Source organism: Periophthalmus magnuspinnatus, chromosome 8 (assembly GCF_009829125.3).
Source record: "Periophthalmus magnuspinnatus isolate fPerMag1 chromosome 8, fPerMag1.2.pri, whole genome shotgun sequence".
NCBI classification, from domain to species: domain Eukaryota; kingdom Metazoa; phylum Chordata; class Actinopteri; order Gobiiformes; family Gobiidae; genus Periophthalmus; species Periophthalmus magnuspinnatus.
This window is the reverse complement of record NC_047133.1, coordinates 4,918,659-4,939,446: the sequence shown is the minus strand read 5'-3', so window position 1 is coordinate 4,939,446 and position 20,788 is coordinate 4,918,659. Positions and strand designations below refer to the sequence as shown.

Here is a 20,788-nt window from a genome sequence, read left to right as displayed (position 1 = left end):
GTGAAAGTGTCCTACACCAGGCGTGAAACCATTTAAATATTTATTTTTTAGCGATATGAACACACCCAAGTTTGAGGAACAAGGCACTTCCTCATTTTCTACTTTTTCTGTACCAAAAATAAACCAAACACAAGCAACAACTTTTTAAAAACATCTCTATTTCCAGTATTTCCAAATGTTTACAGTATAAAAATACAACAAACTAATTATGAAAATGTTCCAGCACATTGATAAATAGCACGTCCGTGTCCGTCTTCACTCTCCTGCTCCTCCCGTATCGTCGTTAGTGTCACCGTCGTCTTCACGGGTCTCGTCTCGTTGCTCCTCTTGGACGGTGCGATCGTCGTCATGGTTACCGCCTCCTCCGCTCTGCGCCTCTGCTTCGTGGTTCAGCTCGGCGTACTCCACCGATGCTTGCTGCAAAACAATTGAAAGTTAGGATAAATATAGAGATGTTTTAAAAGAAAAGAGGAAGCTGGTTAGAGCGAGAGGGGACACTTTTGCGCTGGGATTAAAGGTAAACAGCCGAGATAAACACAAATGTACTGTATATGTGTGAAAATGGTGTCTAAATCTCCACAGGATAACTATAATATTTGATGGCTAACGTGGAAGCAAAGCACTAAGCAGCTTCAGTGCCATCAGGTATTGTTTTTAACCAAATTTACATTGATTCTCTCCTAATTATGCATTTCTTTGTATGTAAAAATTAGCGCTGCACTTGTTTTCCATACACACAAGTCATGCGCATTTTACTACATCCATTTCTTGCACCGTCCTTTTAGATTCACTCTTTAACTCAGCCCTTTGTTTCATAACAGGTGATGAATTAAAAACCCTTCACTGTTCGCTCTGTACTATCTGTCAGAAGAAAACTACTTGAGAAACTGCCTGAATATTTCACTTTCTCGTTGAACTTTGGTACGGGAACTTTTAACACAAGATCTCAGGATTGTATAAGACTAAAAATCTGCTGCACTAGAACTGAAATGGGAAAAAGCTTTTGGTTATTTTGATTCGTAAAAATGGAATATGTTTCAAGGACGTGCACAAATGCAATTTAAGAATCTGATAATACATATTTATAATCACACCTGCTCCTGTTTAACATATGTACTTATTTATTTTCTGTATTTGAACAGAGCGCCCTTGAAAAGAAGAGTCTGAGTTCTCTCTTTGGGCTCTCCCAGTATAAATATAAATACATGGAATAAATAAATGACAAGTTTTCTCATGTTTTTCCATCCCAAATATCACTTTCACTCTTGACTAATTTCTTGAGCCACTACTTTATACTTCCATCCATCCATTTTCTTCCTGTTATCCGGGGCCGAGTCGCGGGGGCAGCAGTCTAAGCAGAGACTCCCAGACTTCCCTCACCCCAGACACGTCCTCCAGCTCCTCCGGTGGGACCCCAGGCCAGCCCAGACACATAGACCCTTAAAACATGTCCTGGATCTTCCCCTCACCGTGGGAAATGTCCAAACCACCTCCCCAGGGAAGTGTCGAGGAGGCGTCCTGAACAAATCCAAGAGTCACCTCAGCTGCTCCTCTCAACATGAAGGAGCAGCGACTCTATTCCGAGCTCCTCCTGTGTGACTGAGCCCCTCACCTCATCTCAGTGGAGGAAACTCACTTCGGCCGCTTGTATCCGTGATCTTGTCCTTTCGGTCATTACCCAAAGCTCATGATTATGACTTTATACTTCCACTTGAGCTTAGTTTGAAGTAACAGTTTTCTTATTTCAGTCCATTTTTTGTCAACTCCCTCCACCAATACCCCATACAATCTTTAAGCACTGAGTATTTGAAATGTTTTGACTTGTATAGGTGGTTTCTTCTACCTGAAAAACCCCAGTGGACTTTCTGTATCGCCGGTTGTACTTCATAAGCTCCTATTGTTCCTTCACGCTTTACGTCCTTTTCGCTCGGGACTATATTATTTATGCGTATGGATATGAATGCGTGCGTGTCCTTGTGATATACGGCTGTGTTCCGCTGTACTCACGCTGTCTGCCGCCTCCGGAGCACCTGTCAGACAAAAACAGGGGAAAAGCTCAGACAAAAAAACAAAAGGCTTAAAAGGATTGGAGTCTGCTATGTGAACACGCATATTATTGACACTAAACATGAGATTTGACGGCAGGAAAACAGGACAAATTACACCTCGTTTAAGCTGAGTTTTTTCATATTTTAATTCATACATTTCAATTTTTTTTTCATGTAGTAATGCAAAATTTGTCTTGGCCCTGTATAGATATATTGAAGATCTTAACAGAGCGTTTTATTATTCTGCGTGAACCAGGAAGTAAAGCTGAAAAACTCATCTCTGTGAATAACTGCAGTGGTCTGAAGTTATTCCTCACTTTCCTAAGGCCTCCCTCACACCCCAAACACTTTAAAATAAACAGGTGACAAGCAAGTTAGTTATTTGGATCAGATGTTATGCGTTTAAACATTTTATTCGCATCGACTTTTGGCTCACGTTGGAATTTCGTCTTTCTGAAACACATCGTTTTTTAGTTCCACGGAGATGATATTGCATCGCTCAGAATGTTCCATCGTATCACACTGACTTATATATCTTGCATCTCGCTTCTTCCCATTCAAAAGATGTAACATTTTGTTTGCTAATCACCATGGCAACGGTCCAAATTTATCTTTCTGAAACTCATGGACTGGTCGACAAAGTGTAATTGTAACTGGGCAGATAAAATATAGTTTTTCTTGTGGTTTAAAATACAGTAACTTAACCTCCTGAGACTCGAGCTTTTGTATGTCATGATTTATTAATTTCTCTTTGTTATTTAAGCTGATTAGGACGTGATGAGGTGAGTGTAAAAACGAACAATTATCTTTTTACATTATGTCGTTTCTGAGAAAAGTGATGTAAAACGAATGTCCTCATATGTGGACATTTTAATTATTTTGATAAAACGTTTGAATAATGATTTGCAAAAACTATTTATTAAGACCCTGAACACAGCAACATTTGTCCTGAGTAAAAACAAAATGAGAAACAGCAATAGTGTCTCTTGGAACAATGTGTCATGTGAAGAGCTGCTGACAGGAGCAGGAAGAAAAATAATAAATATAAATAAATAATAAAAATAAATAATATAAATATAATAAATAAATAATATAAATATAATAAAATAAAATAAAAATTCTAAATAAACTCTTAAAAATATTCTAAATTGAACATGTTTGCATTGCTGCTGTTATTCTTCTTCTAAAAATCCGCATTATGGCCTAGACAACCTAAAATGTGTTGTCCAAATATGACGACGCCAGGACCTACGAGGATAATGGTCCTTACCACAAAAATAAATACGTGAAGATTTTTATTTATTTATTTTTGACACAATATCTCACTTAAAACACCATTGACACCGGAACACTACTAACTCCTACCCTATTCCACCATCTAAAAACAACCCCATTCAAAATAAACAGTCTCTTTGTACTACAATCCTCCAAGGACCTGACACATTTTGGTTTGTCTGGGCCACAATACAATTTTTTTTTCTCTACAACGTCCTGGTGTCACATATGAGGTCATTAAACTGTCAATTAAAGGTGACAGAAGAGTTTAACACGCTATAGTTTAGATTGAAGATTGTTCTATCAAAATCATTAAAAAGTTGTCCGAATGTCGTCATATGTGGACTTCATTTTTCTCGTAATGTTAAAAGATAAATATTTTTACACTCATCAGGTCCAAATCAGCCCAAACAACAACAAAAAATTAATAAAACCATGTCATGTAAGAGCTTGTTTCTTGTCCCTGTATCTCAAAAACGTCTGAAACACTCCCTGACATTTCAGCGCCTTCTCTCTGCTAATGGCTAAAACAATGCGCGCCGCTTCCTCCTCAGATTCAGACAATGGCGCCGCGTTGGACATAGCGTGTAGCGGATGTGCGTACTGTTTGGTTCTGGTGGAGACGGACGGGAAGTGCTGTCAGGACGTCGGACACCTGGACACCTCGGTCTCAAAGCTGCATTCTTCCACAAACAATGAGCGTGTTTACAGTGGGGAGCTGCAGCTATTTCCTGCTACTTGTTTGAAATGCGAACCGCTGACCTGATTTTATTTCAGTTTTATTTCGAGACCGGTTTAAATTATGGCGCCAAATTGAAACGCACTGAAAATGTAGCTAAATCAACCTATAGCGCAGGGGCCACATGAACAAAATGGTCGCTCTCAAAGGGCCAGATGTAACTGTAAGATAAATGTCACTACGTTTTAATCTTGTTAATTAACTGTTTCTTTATTTATTACTTATTCAAGCTACAAATATTGCATATGGATTTGCATAAACATGAAAAAATGTCTGTTTAACTGCGTATCTAATGACAAACTGACATTTTAAGACAGTCATACCTTTTAATTTACTTGTCGCGGGCCACATAAAACGACGTGGCGGGCCGCATTTAGCCCACGGGCCTTGAGTTTGACACATGTGCTATAGCGTTATTACATTTAGTTTAGTCAATTTTAGCTTGTTACATTTTAATTCAAATTGTATGAATCATATTGATGCATGGACCTTTCGGTTTTCTGTTACGTGCAGCATTTTGGGGACGTTAGCAGAATTCAAAATACGTAATATTTCATTTTAAACTGTTATTCGCTCTGGCAACAATCCTAATTTATCATTTTGAAACCCGTGGATACATTTCTTTCATAACAAGATTAGCTTTTTAAAAATATCTGCACTTTCTCTCATAGTTAATTCAGATTGGACAAAAATAATTCTGTAAATAATATTAGAATTTCTGGAGTTCACGGTTTGAAACATACATTTTTTGGGCAAATAGTCAAAGTATATTTATGAAGCTCAAGTTGACGTTTATTTACGCTAAACGCACTTCCTTTATGTGGCTCAAGTGTGTTTTGCCAAAAGACACGTGGGAGGTACACATTTGACTTAAAGTTTGACGTGATTTTTCCTGGCGCCGTCTTAAATCCCTCGCTGTTACTTACCGTGTGTGGGATGGCGGACCTCGCTGTACGTCGTGTCTGTGCCCTTCTTGACCTGAGCTGTGGTCAGAACAGGACGTCGGTCAGTGTCTGTGTAAATAAACAGTCGACATGTGAACTGTTACCTCTGCTGGGGTCTGCTTGTTTTATCTGCACCTCGGCGTAGTCCAGCTCTGGGGTTTTAGGAGCGATTACGTCGTGATCGTTTTCTGATTCTGTGAAGATGAAATACGCACTTTAATACATATGTTAAACGACACAACGGAACTGAAATATGGACGACGTAACTTTAAAAATGGAGTTATGATCGCCTCTTTTTTGTTTAAAGCCCCTGTACTTTGCGTTACGTTCTAAAAATAACCCACAATAGTCGAAATCCGAAGTATCAGCTTTATTTTTTATGATTATTCTCTATGTTTTTGGCTGTAAAACCCCTCACCACACACTTTATACACTTTTCTCACACAGGCGTTAACATTTTCTCACGTTTCTCTCTCGTTTAAACTCCCTCAAAGTTCAAACGTACAACAAAAATTGCAAACATACAGCACTTAAGAGTCACACCTCGATCCAAAGTTTATCAATCAACCCAGACTTGTGCGTAAAATGCGACACTAGAGTACGTGCTAACCATCTCCACGCTGTTGTTTTGTTGTTATAAATACTTTAAGTTTGATTAGAACTAAGGAGTAAATAAACGTATCGTGATTTTGCGTTGAGAAAACTGTGTCAAACTTTAAAAATGTCCCCCCGCCCTCGTCCTCCTTCTTCTTCTCCTCACCAGATCCGGATACGTGCTCGCTCCACACGCTCTTGCCCATCATGGAAGGGGTGGCTGTGGAGGGACAGGAGGGTGGGGGTGTGGGTGGGGTTAAAGTATTACTGAAGGCGGAAGGTACACACTGAGCTATGGGTGTTTTTTTATGAGCGAGTTAGCGTCACCGTGTCTTACCGTTCGCCATGTGCACGACCTCGGACTGGGTGAGACTCAAACGCTCCATTTTTGTACCAGCGGACTTCCTGAGGCGAGAGAGAGGGAGGGTAGAGAGAGAGAAGGAGAGAAAAGGAAGAGAGAGGTAAGAGGTTATTCTGTCTGTAAAAAAAATAAAACAGTAGCAGTGTCTTTACGTCCTGTTGACAGAGACGGAAAGAAAAAGAAAAGGTGGGAGAAAGAGATTGTAGTGAGAATGAGAGAAAAAGAGGAGAGAGTGAATGACAGCGAGGGGTATAGAGATAGAGAGAGAGAGGCAAGGAGAAATTGGATGGAGAGTGGTAGGGAGAAAGGGGTGTAGAGAGAGAAAAAGAGGGAGAGAGGCAGAAAGAAGGGGGTGATAGAGAGGAGTTTAGAGAGAAAAAGAAAGGGAGGGTTGAGAGAGAAAGAGAGGGAGAGGAAGTGAGAGAGAGAGTGTGTGTGATAGAGAGAGGTATAAAGAGAGACACAGAGAGGAAAAAGAATCAAGGAGAAATGGGAGAGAGGGGAGGTGTGTAGAGAGAGGAGAAAGAGTAGGGGAGAGAGAGGCAGCGAGAGGAGAAAGAGGAGGAGGAGAGAGAGGCAGAGAGAGAGGAGAAAGAGGGAAAGGGGCAGAGAGAGAGAGGAGAAAGAGGAGGAGAGAGAGGCAGAGAGAGAAGAAAGAGAGGGGTGAGGCAGAGAGAGAGGAGGGGAGAGAGAGAGAAAGAAAGGGGCAGAGAGAAAAAAGAGAGGGAGAGAGAAGTAGAGAGAGAGGGGGAGGGAGAGAATGGAGAGGACTGTAGAGAGAAAGAGAGAAGGAGGGGCATAGAGTAAGGGTGAGGAGAGAGTGATAGTGAGGGCTGTAGAGAGAGAAAGAGAATGATAGAGAGGAGTATAGAGAGGGAGAGGGAGAGAGGCAGACAGAGAGAGGAGAAAGAACAAGAAAGAAGGGGATTGGAGAGGAAGAGAGAGAAAAAGCAATGAGGGTAAAAGTAAGAAGAGAGAGAGAGAGAGAGAGTAAGGGTGGAGGGAGAGAAATAAAAAATAGGTTGAGAAAGTGTGATGAGAGAAACCTCTTGGTGTCGTTGTTCACTCACACTGACAGCTCGGGGCCTCTCTTCCTCTTGAAGCTGATCAGGTGCTTCTTAAAGGCGATGACCAGGATGAGCGCCACCACCAGGAGCAAACACGTAATGGCGATCAGGGCCTTTTTCCAACCCGCCATCCTCACTGCGAACAACACACAAGTTACAATTAAAGAGACGGTACTCAGTTTTTTGCGTCAAAGTGAGATTGCCGCGTGCTAAGAGAGAAAGAGAGAGAGGGGCATAGAGAGGGAGAAAGGGTGAGGCGAGAGTGATAGAGAGGGGTGTAGAGAGAGGACGAGAATGATAGAGAGGAGTATAGAGAGAGATGGAGGGAGATTGAGGTAGAGACAGAGAGGAGGAGAAAGAGGGAGAGAGGCAGAGAGAGAGGAGAGTAAAGAGAGAAAGGGAGGGACATAAAGAGAAAGAGAGGGAGAGAAAAGCAGAGACAGAGAGAGGGAGGGAGAGAATAGAGAGGACTGTAGAGAGAAAGAGAGAGAGGGGCATAAGAAAGGGTGATCAGAGAGTGATAGAGAAGGTTGTAGAGAGAGGAAAAGAATGATAGAGAGGATGAGGGAAAGAGAGCGAGTAGAAAGAGAGGGAGAGAGAGGCAGAGAGAGAAGAGAGCAAAGGGAGAAAGGGAGGGACATAAAGAGAAAGAGAGGGAGAGAAAAGCAGAGACAGAGAGAGGGAGGGAATAGAGAGGACTGTAGAGAGAAAGAGAGAGAGGGGCATGAGAAAGGGTGATCAGAGAGTGATAGAGAAGGTTGTAGAGAGAGGAAAAGAATGATAGAGAGGATGAGGGAGAGAGAGCGAGTAGAAAGAGAGGGAGAGAGAGGCAGAGAGAGAAGAGAGTAAAGAGAGAAAGGGAGGGACAGAAAGACAAGGAGAGAGAAGCAGAGACGGGGGGAGGGAGAGAATAGGTAGGACTGTAGAGAGAAAGAGAGAGAGGGGCATAGAGGAAGAAAGGGTGAGGTAGAGTGATAGAGAGGGGTGGAGAGAGAGGAAGAGGATGATAGAGAGGAGTATAGAGAGAGATGGAGGGAGATAGAGACAGAGAGGAGGAGAAAGAGGGAGAGAGGCAGAGAGAATAATGGCAAGGACGATGCATTGGATCTCCAAGTGTAAACTGTAAACTAGCTACTCGATGAAAATACATGACATTTTTGAACCCTACTTGTCTGAAAAAAACAACAAAAAAAACAAAACAAATCCCAAATAAATAAAAAACAAGGGGCGGAGCTAAGGGACAATACAGGATTACTCAAACATGCACGAATCAACTGCAGTGCATCCCTGTTTTAGGTAATGATGAGGGAACATTGTTATTTACCCGGATTTCTACTTTGTGTCTGAACAAAAATGTCACCCCAGTACAGATATATTGTTGTATTGAGTTGTGAAAAGCACTTGCACGGTGAATAATTATGAAGCTCTGAATGCATAAGGTAAGTGAGGACTAACTTTGGACCACTGCGAACCCTTGATCTACTTCTGTTTTTCACATTTTTCAGACAGTAAAAATCTGGTACGGCGTCTTTATACCTGCGATGGTGAGGACCGCGCTGCTCTTGGTGGTGTTGGCTGGGTTGTTGGACACGCAGTAGTATCCTCCGTTGTGCTGAGTACCTACGTCGCTGATCACGTAGGCGCCCCTGCGTTTGAAGGAGGTCTCGGAGGTGATGGAGGCCCGGGTGTCGGCGTTGTACCAGGTAAAAGTAAAGGGAGGGCTGCCTCGGTCCACGGAGCAGTACAGAGTCACGTCGTGTCTCTCTGTGATGTCCTTCATGTCCGGGTCACTGGTCAGGACGGGCTTGGAAACTGGTTCTGAAAATGAGAAGACAAAGATTTGAATAGTTATTTTGTATTAAATAGTTGCAGCCAATAATTCTGAAGGTTCTGAGCTTTGGAGGATGTTCTCAGTCTATGGCACTGACAGCCCAGGGTCAGTTGTGTAGAAAATGCAAGATACAAAATGTTACACTGTGGATCATTCCAAGCTAAGCAGTACCATCTCCATGGAGACACTGTGCTAAACCCCCACCTGAAAACTTACACGCACCTTTAACACTAAATAATTACATTTTTTAAGCTGCACAGTACTATGTGAATCTTTTGTCGGCCTGTCCACCACCTGCTTGTCTCCATTTGCTTAAGCATGAATGTTCCACAGTATGGTATTAAATCAATCTTGTCTTTAAGTGTAGATGTTTCTATTTCTCAAAAGCAACAACATCAAGTTCAGGTTTATTTTATTTTCATACAAAACATACCGTACACTTTCATGGAAACAACCAAGCGGACCATCCACCAGAAAGGTTACATATTGTACCTTTAACTATAATCTTCTAGCAAAAACAGCATTTTGAGCATGAATTAAAACACATGGTAAAAACATCTCACACTAACCAGAAAATTGATAGAATTCTTCAGCATTTCATTTAGCTGCCAATAAATCTAACCTAGGCAAACTCAAGAATAATTTTCACTTTATTTATTTATTTATTATTATTATTATTATTATTATTATTATTATTATTATTATTATTATTATTATTATTATTATTATTATTATTATTTTAATGTATTTATTTAAAACAATATATTTATTTATTTATTATTTTTATTTAAAACAATATATTTATTTTTATTTATTATGTATTTATTTATTATTATTATTATTATTATTATTATTATTATTATTATTATTATTATTATTATTATTATTATTTTAAAACAATACATTTATTTTTATTTATTTATTTTTTATTTATTTTAATTTATTTATTATCAACAAAGCCATACCAATGATAACGGTGGAGACTGGCAGCTGGTGTCCCGTCACAGATTCCGGAGGGAGTTTCTCGTGGTTCGTGGCGTGGCAGAGGAAGTTGCTGAGATCTGAGGTTTTATTGACAGTGACTTTAAAGATGGCTGCTTCTCTTGGTCTCGTGACGACTTTGACCTTCTTGTAGTTCTTGGGACCGTGGAGCGTGTAGGAGATGGGCAGAGAACCTTCTTCACTGTGACAAATGAGTTGGAAGGGCTTTTCCAAAACAATGGTCCCGCCGACTACACGCATGGTGGGTTTGGAGACAGGAACTGGAACAAACAAGGAAAAACACACGCCACATACACATTTAGATCACTATGTTAACTTTTACTCTTTTAAATAATGCTGTATATTCGTTTTTGCTGCTCTGAGTCCTTCTCTTTGCTCTACACACACTCATCCTTCTCTTTCAGAAAGCACAACACAATAGAGTTCATCCCCCTTACAAACATCGCATCGGGTTTGTCAAGTTGTTGTGTACAGTTTTGTATCATACTTTTGTGTATTTATGCAGAATTGTTGTGTGGGAGCATGGATGAGTTGGAAAGTTTGAATAGGGAGTGAGGAGAAGTTGATAAATTACTCAAAATTGCATGTTTTTGATGCGGGAAAAAACATTATAACAAGTGCCATTGAATTAGAAGGTGTGTCCAAACTTTTAACTTTTTGTAAGTGTATGCCAACTTTGTATTAAAACATTTAGATACAAAATAAGATCTTTGTGATTCTTCAATTTGAGCCAGAATCACATGTCTTTATTTTTCCGCACAAGCACAAACGTTGGTCTTAAGTACTACAGCAATATATATGAAGAAAAATAACAACTAATATGGTGCTCAAGTAAGAGTAATGTTACTTCAAAATATTATTACTCAAGTAGAAGTGCAAAGTAGTGACCCAAGAAATGATTCAAGTAAGAGTAAAAAAGTATTTGGGAAAACTACTAGTCAAATAAGAGAAACTTAAACGTGTAACTGTCTGAAAGCATCTCTGAAGGGGGAAATACATGAAACACAAATGTTGAAATAATCTCATATTATCGACATAAAGCTTTTGTCACTTATTCAGTAGGAAGAGGAATTCAAACTTTTACCCAAGTAATAGTACTGTTACTTCAATAAAAATATTACTCAAGTAGAAGTAAAAGAATGCTGCTTGAAATGTACTCTAAAAAGTAATCAGTAACATCTGCAGCTTTTTACTGTCTACAAAACATGTCAAAAGTCAAAGGTAAACTGTCAAATCCAGATTTAGAGAGACTTATCCTGCGTTTGTGTCCAGTAGATTAGACGACTGTAACGTCCTGCTCACTGGCCTCTCCAAACGAGCCTTAACACAGAACAGGACATCCAGAACACTGCTGCTCGGGTCAGGACTAGAACCAGGAAGTACTTCACACATGTGTCCTGTGGCTCAGGTCTCTGGCTCCTGTGGCTCAGAGACTTTAAAGCAGCTCTGTGTGAACAAGTCTCTCCATGGACCAGCACCAAAGAACATCTCTGACATGTTAGTGCCACATGAACCATCTCACACTCTGAGGACGTCAGGGACCGGCCTCCTGCTGGTCCCAGAGTCAGGACTAAACATGGGGAATCAGCATTTCTGTTTTCTGCAGCTAAAACCTGGAACATTCTTCCTGAAGATGTGAGACAGGCCTCTACTTTGACCATGTTTAAATCCAGGCTCAAAACAGTTTATCTGTGTGTATGACTGAAAGGTTTTTATTCTATACTTTTCTCCTTTAATGTTAATCTTATTATGATTATTTGTGATTATTTAAGCTTTGATTTGTTATATTGTGATTTTAATGTCTTTCTTATTCTGTAAAACACTTTGTGAATTGTGCAATACAAATAAATTTACCTTTAAAAGTGACTAAATAAATGTAACTGAGTAGGATCTTCCTCTGACCATCACACACACACTGGTCACTCACAGACAAACGACATGTAATGTGCCATCAGTCTCTTTTACTTTACTTACTTTTACTAGATTTAATATTGAAGTTTATGGTGGGTAAATTATGGAACTATAGTCAAGATAAAGGACTAACAGGATTAATGTAAGATTAGTGCAGGATTGTTTTATTAAATCTTATCTTACTATAACAAAATAATTTATGTACATAGATTTGTGCAAGACTGAGTATGGTATTTTTACCATAGTCTGAATGGCGTTCGGCTCCAGTCAAATCAAACCTGATCGAGGGTCGCAGATTGTAATCGCCCGAATCGAAACCTCAAAGGTTTTGATGAGGAACAGAGAAGAGCTGAGACAAATGGTCCAGTGCAGACCCAAGTGTATTTATCACCAACAATGAAGGATATTTAGAAAATAACAACATTTAAAACCAGCATGTCAGTAAAGGCCCGTACACAGCACCTCCTCTGAGCAGACTGAGGCCCGTACGAGGCACCTCCTCTGAGCAGAGTGAGGCCCGTACACTGCACCTCCTCTGAGCAGACTGAGGTTTGCTCCTTTTATAAAGCTCCTCCCTGAACTGTTCGCTCTCACACTGCAGCACAGATAAGGTCCAGCAAATCCAATAATATTGTTCAAAGTTTTCTTTAGCAAAACAGCGTTAATCTTTATTCAGTCAAAGCTGTTAGAAAAAATATGTTTATGTATCAATGTTAAATGTAGAAAACAAACTAGATACAAAAAGCTGAAATATTTGGACACCCTCCTCCTCAGCACACAGTTGTTTGCCCAGGAACCTTCTTAAGGTGCTCCGGCTCCCCGGGGACTCATTTGGCCGGAACACCTAAGATGGCAGACGACATAGGTAAGTGGAGATTCAAATAATTCAATTGCAATCAATTAGCTGATGCTAAGTTTTACCCGTTAGCTCTAAGTTTAGGCGTATGTAATGGAGTAGAGACATTACACAGATATACGGACGAAATGGAGCAGAGTTCCATCTTTGGAATTCCAAGTATCATAGCAACCAACGAGCCAATCTGGAGCGACTGCTTAGCAACACTGTCAATCAAACCTATTGCTAAGGCTAGCGGGATTGACCTCACGGAAAGAAAGTGCCTGATTTGTCTGTTATTAATGTTCATATCTTGATTTAATAGAGACAAAATGTTTCAGGCAGATTCTGACAGCAGCAGATGTAAAGAGAGGGGTGACAGTTTTTCAGTGTAAACTGAATTGGAGCCAGAGTCGATGGAGCTTATTTGGAACGTGACAGCTAGCAGGTTAGCTATGTCCATTTATGTATATACAGATCTATAATTTTTACATAATATCCTGTTTTAAGAGATTTTTTGAGTTTTACAAAAGAGACTATTTTCCGCAACAATGCACCACAATAACAAATCTCACACAGAAGTTCTGTTAAATTTACCTTTGGCGTTGACGACCTCAACGGTGCTTTCCTTGACGAAACTGCTGCTGGGAGACGAGGCTTGGACTTTGCAGGTGTAGTTTCCGTTTTTGGCGGCAGTGGCCAAAGTATTGTAAACTCTTCCTTGGTAGACTTCTTTGTGGTCTTTGTAGATGGAGTATTTGAGGCTGTTGTTCTGTATTCGCTCAGGAACATGGACAGACACTGAGCAGGTCATTCTGAGGATGTCTCCTTCAAATAAGTCCGGAGGCTCCACCGTCAGACGAGGCTTAGAGATCAGCTCTGAAAAGAAACAACAAGCGTGTTCGTCATCCAGTAAATCAATCCAGCAAATTTTATGAACCTTTAAAAAATATATAAGATGTAGGTTGAATAACAAAAAAAAAATCTTTGTGAAATCTAAGGCAAGTAAAATAAAACTTATGGACAATGTGTGCTCATGACAGAAATCAAAATAAATATGATTTAGCCTTTAGCTCCGATGCTAATTTGACATAAAACAGCTGCAGTACATAAGTCGCTCAGGGTCTCAGGTCTCGGCATCTATGTCCATGAAGAATGTTCCGAAATACAGTTTTAATTTTCTATTTTCAAGGATTCATGCAGGTGTAAGTTATAATCTGGACCTTTTAAGGAATATTCATTTGCGTTTTACAAATTTGAAATGATTTGAAAGCGAACTAGCCTAGGCTTACTGTAAAATTCTATTCATAGGTTTGATTTGATTGATTTGATTTATATTTAATAGGTTTATAAGACGCCATTAAACAAAATACAATAGGGCAGGTGGCAGACGTGTGTTACAAAAACCAAAGACTCATTTAAACAAACTCATCTGCTGCTTCTTCCAGGTTTTACAAAGAAATGAAGCCAACTTTTAAACATTAGAATTAAATGACCACTTCCTCTTGTCATCGTCATTACACCAGAACATGTCAGAGCGTTGGGAGAACATTTCATCGAATAAAGAGTTTCTAAATTCATCATAAAATGGAGATGAGAGATGGTTTCCTTGAATCTGAAGTAGAAATACTCACAAAAGGCTCTTCTTTTAATAAACTCTAGTATGGGGCAGAAATTATGTGGGGAAGTTTTTCCAATTATTCAGTCAAAGAAAAAGGAAAAGAGAAAAGCAAAAGGGAAAAGAAAAAAGAGAAAGGGTAAAAAAAAAGAAGAAAAAGAAAAGAAGAAGGGGGAGAGAAAGAAAAGAAGGAAAGAAAGAGAAGAAGGAAAAGAAAAAATGGGAGAAGGGAAAAGAGGAAAAAAGGAAAGGAAGGAAAATAATAAGGGAAGAAAAGAAAAGGAAAAAAAAAAGAGAATGGAGACTCAACCCTGAAACTGAAGGTCAATACTAGTTGTAACTTCATAACTAAACTCACTCATTCATTAATTTTACCTGCGCAATAATAATAATAATAAAACTTTAGCTTATTGTAAGATCTCGACCCGCCCCCTCGACCCGCCCCCTCGACCCGCCCCCTCAACCCGCCCCCTCGACCCGCCCCCTCAACCCGCCCCAAGCTCTGATCATTGTTTTATTTCTGTTTCTTTTCCTTTGCTTTGCACCAGGTTTATCATTTTCTTGTCTGTTTCTTTGTCTCCTCTTCATGTTTCTATCTCTTGCCAAGTCCTGTTATGTTTTGTACTGCACTGTTTTCTTTGTTTTTTCATAAATAAACCAAAAAAAAGAAGAAAAACAGACATATAAAGTAATAACAGTCATAAAAAATCATCATAAAACGGACAATACAACACAAAACAGATATAAACAGGTATCAGTCAGTAGTAAAAGTCCACGTGCTCCTCACCGTTGACTGTGATCGTGTGGTACGTCTCTTTCTGCAGCGACCCCCACTCGGCCTTACACACCAGCTCCCCCGAGTCTCCCTCCTGGGTCCTGAACCTGTGACTGAGGCTCACCGACGCTCTCTTCAAGATCTTTCTGTCCTTTATCAGAAACACGTCCACGTTCATGTCAACGCCCACGACCTTACACACCACCTCGATGACTTCTCCCTCGTACACTTCAGCCGAGGGCAGGATGTTCATGACGGGGGTGATGTTCATGCCTGCGACAACAGTTAAACGCAGTTATGCAAAATCGACTTTCCAGAGATTTTAACCGTGTTGTAATTGTTTCTTCTCAACATTTACACACTCACAGTTGTATTTGAGGTGATTTGTGCATGTTAAAGCTTCTCTAATCGTTTATTTTCAAGACGACATAATGCTGATCTATCCTCATTTCACCGCTCACTTCGTTCTTCGGTTTTATTTTCTTAATCGATGACACACGTACGATTCTGCAGGGTCGCGTAATCGTTTTGGGCTCAAATTGTAAAAGAGTGATTCAGGGAACATGAACACAGAGAGAGACAGAGAGAGAGGGAGAAGAAGGGAGAGAAAGGGAGGCGGAGATGGAGAGGGGAGAGGGAAAGAGAAGCAGAGAGAGAGACAGCGAGAGCGAGAGAGAAAGAGAAATAGAAGCAGAGAGAGAGGGAGAAGAAGGGAGAGAAAGGGAGGCGGAGATGGAGAGGGGAGAGGGAAAGAGAAGCAGAGAGAGAGACAGAGAGAGAAAGCAGAGGGAGAGAGAGAAATAGAAGCGGAGACAGAGAAAGACAGAGAGAGAGGGAGAAAAAGGGAGGCTGAGCGGGAGAGGGGAGAGAGAAAGAGAAGCAGAGACAGAGAGAGAGGGAGAAACAGAGGCAGAGAGAGAGATGCACAGAGAGAGAGAGAGGGAGAAGAAGGGAGAGAAAGGGAGACTGAGAGGGAGAGAGAAAGAGAAGCAGAGAGAGAGAGACAGAGAGAGAGGAAGAGAGAAAGAGAAATAGAAGCAGAGAGAGAGGGAGAAGGAGGGAGAGAAAGGGAGGCTGAGAGGGAGAGGGGAGAGAGAAAGAGAAGCAGACAGAGAGAGAGACAGAGAGAGAGGAAGAAAGAGAGAAATAGAATCAGAGAGCGAGACAGCGAGAGAGAGAGAAGAAGGGAGAGAAAGGGAGGCTGAGAGGGAGAGGGGAGAGAGAAAGAGAAGTGCCTATTGTTATATAAGCAGCTCTTGAAGTCAAAATAATTTAGCTGTGAGTCTGCAGCTAATTATAAAGTATCAGGAAGTGTGTTGTAGCATGCTAGTTGTCATTAGCTTCACCGAGATGGCAAAACTCTCCTCTGGTCTCTGAAAGTTGTGAAAAGCACTTATAAAGTCATCGTGGTGAATAATTAGGATGCTCAGAATTCATGACATCAGTGAAGAATAACTTTGGACCATCACCAAACAATTTAAAATGAACTAGGTTTGTTTTTGGCGTTTTTAAGAATGTAAAAATCCATTTTGAAGTGACTTGTTACCTTTGACGAGGACTTGGACCTGGTTGCTGTAATTGGATCGTCCCACCAGGGGGAGCTCATATTCGCAGTACAGGTGGCTGTCTCCGATGTGCTTCAGTGCCAGTCTGGTCTCCAGGGTGTTCCCGCTGGACATGGCTCGTTTGACCTCCTGCGTGTCTCCAGACCTGAACCTCTGGTGGAAGTAGAAGATGAGAGAGCCCTTTTCTGAGGGAGCGCTGCAGCGAGCCACCACCTCCTCACTCTCAAACACTCTGGTCTTATTCAGGTGGAGTATGGGCTTCTCCAGGCCTGACAGGATCACAGAGAAACAATTAAAGCTCCTATATTATGCATTATTCAGGATTGGTACTGAAATACAACAACAAATGTATAGTAGCTTCTTCAGAATCCATCCAGAACTGAAGAAGTTGCTTGGCTGACCGGTGAAACATATTCTCTATATTCTTAAAACATTTATCTGTGTAATCCCTCAGTCGTCCAGGTCTGATCCATCACAAAAGAAAAGTAAAACCTGTCAACTGGACAAAACATTGTAGGAGTGAAGATGTTTCGCTGCTCGTCCAAGTCGCTTCTTCAGTTCTGGTCAGATCACTGCTGGACACGGCCTTATATCTGTCTGAAGGGATGAGCTAACTACACCGAAACTAAAAAACACATTTCTGTTTGTAGGTCAGGTCTATTGTGCCACCTTAAGTCTGCAATGTGCCTGAGTCCTACTTAGCATCATCATTCACCTTCAGTTAGATACACTGCCTGGCCAAAAAAAAAAAAAAAAAAGTCGCCACCAAAAAAAAAAGGTCACCCACTCCAGCTCATCCCAAAGATTCTCAATGGGGTTAAGGTCTGGACTCTGTGGTGGACGATCCATGTGTGAAAATGAAGCTTCATGCTCCTGATTCACTCTGTCACAATTTGAGCCCGATGAATCCTGGCATTGTCATCTTGGAATATGCCCGTTTCATCAGGGAAGAAAAAATCCATTGATGGAATAACCTGGTCATTCAGTATATTCAGGTGTCAGCTGACCTCATCCTGCTGAACCTAGACCGGAGCAACTGCAGCAACACCAACATATAAGGCAGTGTCCACCAGTAATCTGTCCAGAACTGAAGAAGCGGCTTGAATGAGCAGCAAAACATCTTTACTCCTACAACTTTTTATCCAGTTGACAGATTTAATTTTTCTTGCGATCTTGAAACATTTGTTTAGTTGACGGGATTAAATTTTCTTTTTGCTGCGTAATGAATAAAATCTGAGCGCTAAATGATCATAAACAATTGTGTCAACTTGTATGAACTTTAAAAACAGGGTGGAGCACTTCCTGGATCACCACCTAATGACATCACCAAGTAGGATCCAGTGTTTTCAGGTTTCAGAAGAAAACATATTAGGAACACATGGGAATAAAAAGATGAAATATTACAAGACAGACAGGCAGATTGTGCAGTATCTTATTTGGTGAAGTTAAGTTTTTACCCCCTAACATGAAGGTTGATGGTTAAATCCCATTTCTTCAGGTGCATACTGTTGTTGTATCCTTAGGCAAGACACTAATTCACCTCCAATGCACCATTAATATTCAATTGCATTTGTTTTTTATAAGACAAAATTGAAAATCATGACACATAAAGGTAAAAATGAAGTTCCCCCCTCACCTGTGACCGTCAGCGTCTTCTCCTGGCTGCTCTTCCTCTTCTGTTGGACGGTGACGTGACACCCGTAGCTCCCCGTGTCCGCGGCTCGGGCTGGCAGCAGGTCATAGCTCGCCCTGTCCACGTGCGTCTCCAACTGGATGATCTCCTGGTCGTTTTTGGTGAAGTGGAAGCGGTAGGTGGGCTCCGAGGCCGAGTCGTGGCTGATGGTGACTTTACACAGTAGAGTGACATTTGTACCGCTGTCCACCGAGCTGCCGGGGAGGAGGCTCAGGCCCACTTTGTCTATGATGTAGGCTACACAGACGGGTGGAGGGTTAAGCCGTGACAAACATAGACTGTAACACCTTTAAGGATGTCACCAGTTTAAATCTGAGAAGTTTGATTCTGGATCATTAACCCCATGACCAAATCGCAGCGATATCCTTAATTCACTTTCATTCAAATATAATAGTTTGTCTAGTCAACTTGCGGTTCAGGGGCCAAATCAGGTCCTCTATACCATCAAATCCGGGCCGCAGCACAACTTCCAAACATTACATTTTATCTCTTGTTTAATGGTTTAGTTTTAGACCTGGTTTTATGCCGAGTTTGTTCTAGTTCAGTGGCTTGATTTTGGTTTTTGTCCTCGTTTAATTCCGCTCTGAACCTGGTTTTGTCCGCGTTTAATTCTGCTTTACACCTGGTTTTTCTTAGTTTAATTCTTTCACACCCTGTCGTTACTAGGCTGGTACTCAAATAACAGTTCTTGCTATATTATTATTGGAACAGAGGTGGTGTTGCGGATATTTTGTGCAACGTCAAATTGTGATAAAAGTGGCGCCGTGTGTCTCCGGTCCAGAAAACATGTCCTTCTGAAACATCTGTCTCTTAAGAATAGTCTCACATGTGAATCAGTGCAACGTAAACAGACAGATAATGGTTTTAAAGTACAGAATGGATTGAAAGTTGTAAGAAGTATCATTATGTTTTAGTTCTTACGATTGTGACGTATTTAATCACAGTTATGGCTCAACCTAAGTATCTTGACGTTCAAAAATACCATAGACTAGTGTGTCTGGTACCATCAAATCTAAACTACACCCAAGACAAGCCTCAACTAGACCTAAATAAGAGTAAAATAAAAGAAAACTAGCAATAAAAAAATAAAAAAATGCTAGTTAGTTGCCATGTTCTAACACTCCAAGTTCTGTACTGTTCTGAATTCACTGTAAAAACGATTTATAATATTTGTTTGGACTGGAGGAAACATATTGTATTGGACATGGCGACATTTTATCGCATTTTCCTGCAAATTTTAATGATAAACTAAGCTTGTCTTATAATGTAATTGTAACGACATGTGTGTTTTAATGTGTGTTCACCTGCACGTGGAAAGCAGAAGTAGCTAAATCTGGTACAAATCATCTTTTCTTTTGTAATATTTATGAACTTGTGCACGGTTCCTCACAAATAAAGAAAGAAAAACGAAGAAAGGAAATATCTGACAATCATAAACTATTATACTGGGTGATTTTCATATTATTTCGTCCGTGCTACATCCCGATACGCAGTGAAAAACAAAGATTTGCCTTTCAGGGTAGTCAAAGCGTAACCACAACTCTTGAACCACAAAGAATTAATATATTATAGCTGTACATAAGGTTAAATCTTAATCCTTTGGAAATCTCTTGCCGGATGCAGTTGCAGATCTCGTAATTGTTATAAAAATGGGAATCTGAACACAAATCCAACCATTACATTCAAATACTAACAGGCCTGAAAGGAAATCAGCATAAACAAAACCAATAATGTAATGTACCCGTCGAATACTCTTTCACAAATCTTTACCTAATTTTATCACAAACGCAAAAGTTTCTTATGCCAAATCAGAAAACGTGTGTATTTCAAAGTCATTCATTTATTTACATCCCAAAATATCAGTGTGTCCTGTTGTGCAGCGTGTAATGTTACGTATAAACCTTGAGGTAAAAATAAAAATAGTTTGTACTACATCAGACACTGGGGGAATCTCAAAAGTTGAAAATGATTATAAAATAAATTAAATTATTATTATAAAAGTATTAAAAAAAACACTTACTTGTTTGCACCGTAGCACACTGCCCTACAAACACAAAACGCAGATTAGAATATTAAAAAAATGAAAAATAACACGCAAAAAAATTCAAAAAATACACAAAACAATGATATATCCTTACAGTGCAGCAGTCCTGTAATAAAAAAGAGCCAGTTTGGGGGTCGGGGGTCCATGCTGAGTCGCGGGACGAATCTCCACATCTGAGTATTTGGTTACAAAGTGAATATGTAATGCACAATAGCACAAGGGCAGAGGGGAAGAGGAAGGAGAGGAGGTGTCTTGGTTCTTATCGCAGCCGGACACATTAGTACAGGCAGGAAATGGCTCCAACTTCCTGAGAGTTATTCTTTGTTTTCATTACCGGGGAAAAGACGGGCGAATTCAGCGGGGAGGTTGAAAGAATGTGTACGGTTTTATCTGCAGCATTAGCGCAGGTACGGCTTTATCAGATATGAGGGAAGAACAATGTCAAGAGGAAAGGATTATGGGTAATGTATGGGATTGCGAGGTCCT

At 40.4% G+C, this 20,788-nt stretch overlaps 1 protein-coding gene across 2 annotated transcripts; it reads right to left on the bottom strand.

Annotated features, from left to right (window-relative positions):
• Positions 1–240: 240 nt before the first annotated feature.
• pecam1a (platelet and endothelial cell adhesion molecule 1a) lies at positions 241–20,499 on the bottom strand. 2 transcript variants are annotated; one of them, XM_033971834.2, is made up of 15 exons: positions 20,397–20,498; positions 20,279–20,302; positions 18,202–18,495; positions 16,547–16,834; positions 15,013–15,273; positions 13,205–13,486; positions 9,825–10,121; positions 8,565–8,846; positions 7,032–7,164; positions 5,938–6,005; positions 5,767–5,820; positions 5,111–5,200; positions 4,989–5,045; positions 2,008–2,030; positions 241–417 (listed from the first exon to the last, which is right to left on the bottom strand). In XM_033971834.2, exons 1-15 carry the CDS (start codon positions 20,473–20,475, stop codon positions 256–258), a joined length of 2,394 nt encoding a protein of 797 aa, XP_033827725.1. In that variant the 5' UTR covers positions 20,476–20,498; the 3' UTR covers positions 241–255. The 2 variants fall into 2 exon arrangements, 1 of the variants encoding a protein (XP_033827725.1); XR_004541698.2 differs by lacking the exons at positions 241–417; positions 2,008–2,030; positions 4,989–5,045 and having other exon boundaries at positions 5,123–5,200; positions 5,938–6,001; positions 20,397–20,499.
• Between the last annotated feature and the right edge of the window lie 289 nt (positions 20,500–20,788).

What these genes read in the sequence shown, in the direction of transcription:
- pecam1a (XM_033971834.2), bottom strand. Translation starts at nt 20,475, where the DNA reads ATGTGGAGATTCGTCCCGCGACTCAGCATGGACCCCCGACCCCCAAAC. An exon ending in GGTCCAAGTCCTCGTCAAAG is followed by an intron (nt 15,274 to 16,546) that starts GTAACAAGTCAC and finishes CTGTTGTCGCAG; the next exon opens with GCATGAACATCACCCCCGTC. An exon ending in GGTCCGCCATCCCACACACG is followed by an intron (nt 2,031 to 4,988) that starts GTAAGTAACAGC and finishes TTTGTCTGACAG; the next exon opens with GTGCTCCGGAGGCGGCAGAC.